General features: G+C 54.9%; 1 protein-coding gene across 1 annotated transcript in view; it reads left to right on the forward strand.

Moving 5' to 3' along the window:
- PLCD1 (phospholipase C delta 1) overlaps positions 1-10,626 on the forward strand; it is a gene marked incomplete in the record, with an annotated part of 20,233 nt that overhangs the window by 6,648 nt on the left and 2,959 nt on the right. The window contains 5 exon segments of the mRNA XM_027768467.1: positions 212-376; positions 4,000-4,228; positions 9,222-9,351; positions 9,447-9,678; positions 10,526-10,609. Of these exon segments, the coding sequence (XP_027624268.1) occupies positions 212-376; positions 4,000-4,228; positions 9,222-9,351; positions 9,447-9,678; positions 10,526-10,609 (840 nt within the window).

The raw sequence follows: 10,626 nt of genomic DNA on the forward strand, positions 1-10,626 counted from the left end.
AGCAATCAGGAGTGGCTTCCTGGAGGAGGAGGCAGGACTCTGGGAACAGATGGGAGCACGGATGAAGGAGGGAGAAATAAACAGCAAGCGGAGGATGAAGCTGGTGAAAAGTGGGCTCTGAGAGGTCCGGAGGTGGGCATGGCCGCCATAGGGCCTGGGGCAGCAGGGACCCTGGCGGAGGAGGTGGCTTCTAACCCGCTTCACTCCCCAGGTTTGCAGAATGACGAGGACCTCCAGGCCCTGCTGAAGGGCAGCCAGCTGCTGAAGGTGAAGTCCAGCTCATGGCGGCGAGAGCGCTTCTACAAGCTGCAAGAGGACTGCAAGACCATCTGGCAGGAGTCCCGCAAGGTCATGCGGACCCCCGAGTCCCAGCTGTGTGAGTGGCCTGGGGCCAGCGAGAGGGGTCAGGGCGCGGAACGGGGCGGTGTGGAGTGACGATGGAGGGCCAGCAAAACCACAGATGGGGAAACTGAGACCAGGCCTGGTGGGGCACAGGTCAGTCATACAGCTGGGGCCAAGGAGATGCAGGCTGGCGGGGGGAGAGGGTAGGGACGGAAGGAAGACCGTGGTGGAGATGCAGGGGGCGGGGGGTACCTAGTCGTGACCATAGCTGGGGACAGCCAGGCCCGGAGCACCGAGGAGCTGGACGGGGTTGCCTGAATCGCACGTGTTCACCTGGGCAGCTGTGGGAAGGAGACAGGCTGGGCGGGTTAGAACTCCAGGTGTGGAGAAGCCAAAAGCCAGGCCCAAAGTCCGGAGGCAGATAAGGTGCTTCCGGGTGTCTGAGGCTGGGCCACAGGGCCAGCTCCTCCCTAGGGCTGGAGCCATGGGAGGGATATTGGGGCAGAGTGGGGCTGGAACACACAGAGAGAGACTGGCTGGGGAGCTCTCTGCAGAGCAGGGTCTGAGGGCTTTCTGGGAGCTTCCTTTATTAAAAAAAAAAATTATTACCATTATTATTTTTCATTTGACCAGAGAGAGACAGAGAGAAAGAGAGAGAGAAGGAAAGTGAGAAAGCAAGCTGCCAGGTCTGGGACTTGAACCACTATCAGCTATGTGGGAGTCCAGTGACTTAACCACCACGCTAGCTGCAGGCCCCTTTGGAAACTTCTGAAAAGGCCCAGGGAGCCAAGGTTCAGGCAGCAAACAGAGAGTGCCTCCTGCAATGGTTGGGTGAAAACTCTGCTGCCTTTTGCCCGCTAATGCAAGAATTCCCTGGAGAGCGATACTCCCTTCTGCACTTTTTTTTTTCCTTAGATTTTTTGCTATAAGGCACGTGCACTAGCCAGAGACACAGAGAGAAAAATTATTATTTTTTTCTCCCCAGAGATTTTTGCTATAGGATGTGCTCCCTGGAGAGACAGAGAGAAACAGAGAGACAGAAAGCGAACAGTCAGTCACGGGTGCGGGGGTGGCCCCATCACAATCCCTTCTTCATTCTCCTCTTGGGACTTTGGGCATTAAACCCACACGTGCCCAGTGTGTTTGGGCTGTCGGGTCCAGGACTCAAACCGCAGTCAATATGTGGGAGTCCAACAACGTAACCATTACGCCATCTGCTGGTCCCCTGCACCTGCATTCAGTGGGTGGGACAGTTTCGACCAAAGCTGTCTAGGACCCTTCTGCAGTGAGGGAAATATTCCGTCCTGCGTGGTCCTACATGGGAGCCACCAGCCACCCCTGGCTTTTGAGCCCCTGACACTGGGTAGCATGAGTGAGGAGCTGAATTTTTAAAAAATTAGTATTTAACTTTATTTATTCAATCATTTATTTTAATTTGACCAGAGAGGGGCAGAGTGAGAAAGACAAAGGGGAAGCGAGGAAGCAAGCCGCCGAGTCCAGGACTCTAACCGCGGTCGGCCATGTGGGAGTCCAGTGCCCTTAACTACCATGCCACCTGCCGACACCTAAGAGGTGAATTTTTAAAATTTAAACTAACTTAGGGACCAGCAGATGGCATAATGGTTATGGTGCTGGACTCCCACGTAGTTGATTGTTGTTTAAATGATGAACCCAGTGGCTTAAAACACACACCATGTGCGTGTGTGTGTGCATGCCCAAAATCCCAAAAGGAGAATGGAGGAGAAGGGATTGCGGCGTGGCCATCTCCCCTGGGGGGTGATTTTTATCTCTCGCTCTCTGTCTCCCTAGTGAACACACATGCCCTAAATATCTCTCTCTCTAAAAAAAAAAAAATGTAAATTAACTTACATTTAAATAGCCATAGGGGGGCTGGCGGCTTCTGAACAGGCAGTGCAGACAGATCCTTACAGCCTGGGTTTTTCAGCCTGGCCCCCTGGAAATCCCTCACCTGACCTTGTCTGGGGGGTGGGTGAGGAGGTGGGTCAGCCCACCGGCAGGTCTGTGGGGAGTGAGTAGGAGGAGGCCATGAAGAAGGGGAGGGTCGGCCCCCACCCAGGGCACCCCAGTATGGTGCCTTCTACCAGGCAGGGTCCTCTGGGTCTCAGAACCAGGACAGAACCCTAAGATGTGACCTGCCAGGCTGTGGAGGTGCCAGGGGTGGGGCAGGACAGGAGCAGGGTCAGGTGGAGAGAGCCCAGTGGGGTCCTTGGCGAGGTTTCTAGGGTGGGGGGGACTGGGGCTCCAGAGCATTCTCAGAAAACCACCTTGAGCCAGCGTCTCCCCCAGCCTGCTGCGGCCACTCAGCGCAGAGGTGACCTCCCAACCCTGCCCCTGTTGGTGGCTCCAGACAGGCTCCCCCTTAGGGCTGCTGGCCAGATACGGGGTTTCCTGTTAGATGCTGGCCAGTGGGGACTGTGGGAAGGGGAGCTCAGACTGAGACTGGGGATTCCCGGTGGCCTCCCCCACCTGGCAGCGCACATGCCTGACTCCCCTGGGGGTGCATAGCATCTGTGGGGGGTGGGCAAGGGGCAGACGGAGCAGGAGGAGGCCTGGTCCTTGCTATCAGAAACCCCATTCGGGCTGGCGGGGTGACAACCTCACACTGGGACCGCTGTGAGTCAAGGACAGGGCAGGCATGGGCCCGGGCGCAGGTGAGCGTGAGGACTAGCAGGAGGGGCCCTGAGACGGCCTGGCACCGAGCCCCCTCGCTCGCCGCTTCCCTGCCCTGGGTGAGCTGTGAGACTGTGGTCCTCAGCTGCACTTCACCCTGGGGACACTGAGGCCGGGTGAGGGAGGAGTGGACTGGCCTCCCAGTTCTCTCTGGCTCTGCTTCCTGCTCCAAGTCTCCTCCGGCCCTGCCTCCACCCGGCCTCCCCCACACCCCAGCTCTGGCTCCCACAGGCAGACCAGGTGTTATCAGCCATGAAGGCCTCTGGGCTTTCTCTCTGGTGCAGGCGGGGGGGCCGGGGGTCTCCACGGCTCAGGCTTCCTGTTTTCATTCCTGACCTGAGGCAGCTGTGGCTGCGCCCTGTGAGACCTGGTGGGGCACAGGAAGCTGTCAGCAGAGGGGTGGTGGGGTTACCCTCTGCACCCCAGCTGACCCGGGGCTCATGCATCCCACTCCCGAGAGCCTGAGGTCCCGGCTGGGCTGCATGTGGGCCTGCAGGTGGCTAGGAGGCCTCTGGTCACTCGGGGTGGGGTAGACACAACGGACAGACAGACTCCCAGCCAGAGCCAGTCCAGGACCCAGGGCAGATGGACGAGGAGGGCTCAGGATGGGGTGAGGCGGGGCAGAGGCACGGCTCAGCCTGCCTGCTGGGACTGGCTCCCGGGCAGGCCGCGGAGGGCACAGTGGGTGGACTAGCAGGGTCGGGCCTCTTTCTGGAGCCTGGAAGTCTGACCCGTGGTGGGAGGGCCCTGTCCCTGCTCCTAAAAGTGGCCTGAGGTTGTCTCAGACCCTGCAGGGATCTGTCCTCGTCTGCCCTGCCCCTCTCCCTTCTCTCTGGACTCGGCTTGCTCTCCAGGCCTGGCTCTGTCTGCATGCTGTGCCTTCTCCACTGAAGCCTTGCCCATGACAGGGGCCGGGCCTCACAGCGTTCTCTGTCCCTCCCCTCCCCACCCCATGCTCCCCTGCAGTCTCCATCGAGGACATTCAGGAGGTGCGGATGGGGCACCGCACTGAGGGTCTGGAGAAGTTCGCCCGAGACGTGCCCGAGGACCGCTGCTTCTCCATCGTCTTCAAGGACCAGCGCAATACCCTGGACCTCATCGCCCCGTCGCCGGCCGACGCCCAGCACTGGGTGCAGGGTCTGCGCAAGGTCATCCAGCACTCCGGCGCCATGGACCAGCGGCAGAAGCTGCAGCAGTATCCTTCCGGGCGGGCTCCAGCCGCGGCCTGCGGACACTGGCTGGGGTTGTCTCTGGGCAGCGTGGGCATGGAGGCGGCTCCGTCCTCTCAGGGCCCCATGGCAAACTGCCACGCACGGGGTGACTCCGACCACAGAGATCTTTACTCACAGTCCTAGGGGCTGGCAGCCTGAGACCTAGCTGTCCGCATGGTCATGACTGGGGAGGGCTGTCCCCCTCTTACAGGCGACGGCCTTCTGGCTGTCTTCTCACGTGGTGGGAGGGAGAAGGCAGGTTCTCTGGCATCTCTTCTTTTCTTCTTTCTTCTTATTTTTGAGAGAGATTTTTGCTATAGGGCACTTGCACTTGCCGGACAGACAGAGAGAGAGAGAGAAACAGAAGGTGAGAAATCACCCTCCAGGGGAGTGGCCACCCACAATCCCTTCTCCTCTTAGGGTCTTGGGCACTCATGCACAGGTGCATGAATTTTAAGCCACCGGGTTTGGGACTCAAACTGCGGTCGACTACATGGGAGTCCAGCAACGTAACCAGTACGCCATCTGCTGGTCCCGGCATCTCTTCTTACAAGGGCACTAATCCCATTTTGAAGGCCCCAGCCTCGTGACCTCATCTAAACAGAATGATCTCCCAAAGGCCCCGTCTCCATCACACTGAGGATAAGGGTTTTGACATATACATTTGAGGGGGACACAACTCCATCCTAGCAGAGGGGAAACATGGAAGGTTCATGGAACCCCTTTGTCTGCGCTGACCCAGGACTGATGGCCGTGCAGCCTCCTGGTCTTCTCTGTGCCCTGCTCTGTAGCCCGGGTGGGCTTGGGGACTGGGGAGGCTGGTGGAGCAGCCTGCTGTGACAGGATCCTCACCTAGGGTGTCTGGGTCGTGTTCTAGTGTCACCACGCTTCCTCCCTCTGGGCCCAGGTACAGTCCTGAGCCATGCCTTGGTTCCTCTGGGCTCGGGGTACAAGCCAACCTGCAGGGTTAAAGCAAGCTAACTTTCAAATCTAGTTGCACAATCCCACGCTAGTCTCTGATCTGAAGCGATCAGACTCTGGCACCGATGAGCTAGGGTGGGGTGGAGCCAGTCCTGCTCTGTTTGTTTTTTTAACAACAGCTTTATTGAGATATAATAGCATGCCATATAATTATCCCTTTCGACGTGTCGAACCCATTCAGTGCTTTTTATTGTGTTCACAGGGTTGTGCAACCACCACCACAGTCAACCCGAGGACACTTTGGTCACCCTCAGAACAAACCCTGTTCCCTTCTGCAATCCATCTCCACCCTGCCCTCGATGCCACTGAGCCACCTTCTATATACATCTTAATAAACGCACAGGGGGCTTCAGAGAGTTGTGGGCAGTGGAGTTAAAAGATAAAAATTAAAAACATAAACCTGGTGGTGAAGGTGACTGGATCCTACATGGCCAAACTTCTACCCAAGCACAGGACTGGGTAGCTTGAGAAGCATGCCAGATATGTGTGCATGCGTGTCTGTGTGTGTGTGCCCAGGATCCCAAAAGGAGGGATTTTGCATCCACCCACAGGGGTGCTTTCTTGCTTTCCCTCGCTCTCGGGAGAGCACACGAGCCATTTGGCAAATTAACACACACACACACACACACACACACACACACACGTATTTAGGTAAGAAAAAAATATATACATTTTATTTCTCAACATAAGCTCCACCAAGATCAGGACATTTTTGTTAGCAGTGTCAACGGCCATTCAGTCTATCCCTAATGAACCGAGGGGCCTGGGAACTTAACCATGTCAGTGTAGACGTTTTTGCATTGCTAACTGAAGAAAAATGGGTGCCTTTAAAGATTTTTTAAGATTAGCAAACAAAAAATAAGTTAGGAAGAGCCAAATCAGGACTGCAAAGTGGAGGCCTAATAATTTCCCATCCAAACTCTCGGTGGTGTGGTGGTTAAGGGCGCTGGACTCCCACATGGCCAACCACAGTTGGAGTCCCAGACCTGGCAACTTGCTTTCTCACCTTCTCTCTCTCTTTCTCTCTTACTCTTGTTCTGTCCCTCTCTGTCAAATAAAAAAAAAATAAATAAAGTTAAATAAAATAATTCTTAAAAAAAAAAAAAAAAAGGTATGCTTTGAAACAAAAACTTCTCCCAGGGGCCAGCAGATGACATAATGGTTATGTTGCTGGACTCCCATGTAGTCAGTTGTGGTTTGAGTCCTGGACCTGGCAGCTTAAAAACTCCTTCCAGGCGTGTGTACGTGTGTGTCCAAGATCCCCCTAGGAGAATGGAGGAGAAGGGATTGCCGTGTGGCCGCGTGGCCGTGTGGCCATTCCTTCTAGGGGGTGATTTCTTGGTTTCTGTTTCTCGGTCTCTCCAGCCATTGTACGTGCCTTCTAGCAAAAACAAACAAACAAACAAACAAAAAACTCTAAAAAAAAGAAAAGAAAGGAAAAGGAAGCTCTCCCACACTTGCCTTGGCTGGTGAGAGGAGTGAGCGGGAATATTATCAAGGTGTAGGGCTCTGGCGAAGCTTTCCTAGGGGTTACTCTGCTGCAGTGTCGGCTTACATTCTCAAACACTCTCATCCTAAGCAGATGTCATTCTTGGGCTCTCCAGAAACTGAATAAGCAAAAGGACTTGGAGCAGCCCCCAAACCTGCTGTCATGACCTCTGTTCCTGCCCGGTCTGCTTTTGCTTTAATTGGACCACTCCCACCTCTCGGTAGCCACTGCTTTTGTCTTCAGGGTTTATTTCATCTTCTTTTACAAGTCTTCCAAGAAATGCTTCAGGATCTTTTTTTTTTTTTTTAGAAATGCATTTTTTTAAATTTATTTATTCATTTGTTTATTTCAATTTGGCCAGAGAGGGACAGAGAGCGAGAGAAAGTGAGAAAGCAAGCCACCAGGTCCAGGACTCGAACCAAGGTTGGCCATGTGGAAATCCAGCACCTTGAACCACCATGCCACCTGCTGGCCCCTGCTTCAGGATCTTGATCCCACTCAAAAATTTCCATTGAAAGCTCTGCTCTGGTCTACAGCTGATCTGGGTGCAACCGTTTGCCCCTCACTGAGTAGAAAGTTTGCTCAGTTTTAATTTCCTATCAGAATTGCGTGAACTGAGCCAGCTGAGATATTTCTGGTGTTGTCTGCTGTTGTTATTGTTAATGGCCAATCCTCTTCAGCTAGGGCAGAAACCAGATTAATTTTTTCCTTGCTAACTGATATGGATGGTCTGCCCCCGTGGAAGTCATCTCCAACATTGCCTTGTCCCTTCTTAAGATGAGTTATCCTTTTTTTGACACACATATACATTTTTTGTTGAGACGTTTTTGTTATAGGGTGCGTGCCCTTGCTAAAAAGACAGAGAGAGACAGAAAGTGAGAAATCACCCCCCAGGGGGGATGGTCACGCCGCAATCCCTTCTCCTCCATCCTCCTCTCGGGATCTTGCGCACGCATGCACACGCACCTGGCGTGACTTTTAAGCCACCGGGTCCAGGACGCGAACCGCGGTCGACTACATGGGAGTCCAGCGACATAGCCATTACACTAACTGCTGGTCCCCTGCCTTGTCCCTTCTTAAGATGAGTTATCCTTTTTTTGACACACATATACATTTTTTGTTGAGACGTTTTTGTTATAGGGTGCGTGCCCTTGCTAAAAAGACAGAGACAGAGAGACAGAACGCCAGAAATCACCCCCCAGGGGGATGGCCACGCTATACTCCCTTCTCCTCCATCCTCCTCTCGGGATCTTGCGCACGCATGCACACGCACCTGGCGTGACTTTTAAGCCACCGGGTCTGGGATTTGAACCACGGTTGACTACATGGGAGTGCAGCAACATAGCCATTATGTCAACTGCTGGTCCCGACACGTAAACAGTTTTTAAATTGCCAGAGGGTGTGCTCACTGGAGAGAGACAGAGACAGAGGGAGAGACCACTCCCAAATGGAGTGTGGTCACACTGCAATCCCTTCTCTTTCATCTCTCCATTCTCTTGGGATTTTAAGCATGCATACATACACGACTGGTGTGTTTTTCAAGTTGCCAGGGCAGGGTTTGAACTGTAGTCGCCATGTGAGATCTGGCATCCCCCCACCACTAGGATACAGGGCTGGCCTGAGTTATCCATTTGCAAATTGCCAATTCTTTTGGGACATTGTCCTCATAAAAAAAATAGAGGGATCAGTGGGTGGTGTGGTGGTTAAGGCACTGGACACTCCCACATGGCCGACCATGGTTTGAGTCCTGGATCCGGTGGCTTTCTTTCTTTTTTTTTTTTTTTCTCTCTCTTTGGTCAAATTAGAAGTAAATGAATGGGAGCTGGCAGGTGGTATGGTGGTTGGGGGCTCTGGACTCCCACATGACTGACGGGTTCGAGTCCCGCACCTGGTGGCTTGCTTTCTCACTTTCTCGCCCCTTTCTCTCTCTCTCTCTGTCCCTCTCTGGTCAAATTAAAATAAATAAACAAATAGTCACATAAAATAACTTTTTAAAAAAATGAATGAATAAATAAAGTTAAAAAAAAAAAAGCTTTCTTTAAAAAAAATAATAATAATTGGGAGGACCAGCAGTTAGCGTAATGGTTATGTCACTGGACTCCCATGTAGTCGACTGCGGTTTGAGTCCCAGATTTGGTGGCTTAAACTTACGGCAGGCACATGTGCGTGCGTGCCCGAGATCCCAAGAGGAGAATGGAGGAGAAGGAATTGCGGCATAGCCATTCCCCCTGGGGAATGATTTCTTGCTTTCTGTCTCTCTGTCTATCTCTGTCTTTCTGGCAAGAGCATGCAACCTATAGTAAAAATCTTTCCAAAAAGAAGGAAAGAACAAGAAAAGGACCCTTTAACACAATAGGATGAGACATTTTCCTCCAGAGCGGACTCCAGGTCCTTCCCTGGAGTGTGGAGATACAGGGAGCCACCTTCAAGGGCCTTCTGCTTGAGCCCACTCGGGCTGGGACCTGGGTGGGGACCAGGGCTCTGGGCACTTTCCTTACCCGGCACAGCTGGATCCACTCCTGCTTACGGAAGGCTGACAAGAACAAGGACAATAAGATGAGCTTCAAGGAGCTGCAGAACTTCCTGAAGGAGCTCAACATCCAGGTGGATGACAGCTACGCCCGCAAGATCTTCCAGGTGCGGCGGGAGGTGGCTGGGCCTGCGGGGCTGTGTCCTGGACCCTACCTGAGGCCTGCTCTGAGCCCTGACACCCGGCTGCCCCGGCTTTGCAGGAGTGTGACCACTCCCAGACGGACTCCCTGGAGGACGAGGAGATCGAGACCTTCTACAAGATGCTGACCCAGCGCAGGGAGATTGACCACGTCTTCGCCGAGGCCGCGGGCTCCGGGGAGACCCTGTCTGTGGATCAGTTAGTGACCTTCCTACGGCACCAGCAGCGAGAGGAGGCAGCCGGGCCCGCCCTGGCCCTCTCCCTCATTGAGCGCTATGAGCCCAGCGAGACTGGTGAGGGCCCAGCCAGGGCGGGTGACCTGTGGTCCCAGGGCTGCAGTGGGCTGGGACACCTGGAGGAGACACCAGCCTGAGGGAAGGGAGCTGCAGAGAAGGGGCAGCCCAGCCAGCCCCTGCGCCCCTGGCCTGTGCTTACCTGACCCAAGAAGACAGGCAGATGGGAGGCAGGGTTCCGGCATCACTGGCCCTCTCTGGGCCTCAGTTTCCTTCTTGGTTCCACTTCAGGGGGCTTTGAGAACCCCATTCCCCTGGAAACAGCAACGTGGCTGGAAACACAGGCACTAGATGTACTCGCTTCTTCACACCCAGTGTGCACCCAACTTGGAGAGGTGATGGAATAGGGGAGACGGGGCCCAGTTTTGGGGCACAGAGACGGAGGAGATGAGACCTTACCCTCCAGGACCTCAGAGTCTCCCAGAGTGCCAGGTCGGCGGGACAGGAGACAGGGCCCCACTCTGGGTAACCATGATCTGCTCCAGCCAGACTCATCCCACTTCCAGGAACTCAGGATGGGCAGGCAGGCGGGGAGTGGAGGGTACTCCTTCCAGGCTGGTGGGCAGCGGGGAGCGGAGGGTACTCCTTCCAGGCTGGTGGGCAGCGGGGAGCGGAGGGTACTCCTTCTAGGCTGGTGGGCAGGCAGGGAGCGGAGGGTACCTCTCCCAGGCTGGTGGGCAGGCGGGGAGTGGAGGGTATCTCTCCCAGGCTGGTGGGCAGGTGGGAGTTGAGGGCACCTCTTCCAGGCTGGTGGGCAGGCAGGAGCAGAGGGACCTCTCCCAGGCTGGTGGGCAGACAGGGACCAGCGGTGGCGTCTGACTGATGCCGCCCGCCCCCTCCCTCCCAGCCAAGGCGCAGCGCCAGATGACCAAGGACGGCTTCCTCATGTACCTGCTGTCAGCGGACGGCAGCGCCTTCAGCCTGGCACACCTGCGGGGCGCACCGTGC

This window comes from Tupaia chinensis, unplaced genomic scaffold, assembly GCF_000334495.1.
Source record: "Tupaia chinensis unplaced genomic scaffold, TupChi_1.0 Scaffold146584_1, whole genome shotgun sequence".
Taxonomy (NCBI): Eukaryota; Metazoa; Chordata; class Mammalia; order Scandentia; family Tupaiidae; genus Tupaia; species Tupaia belangeri.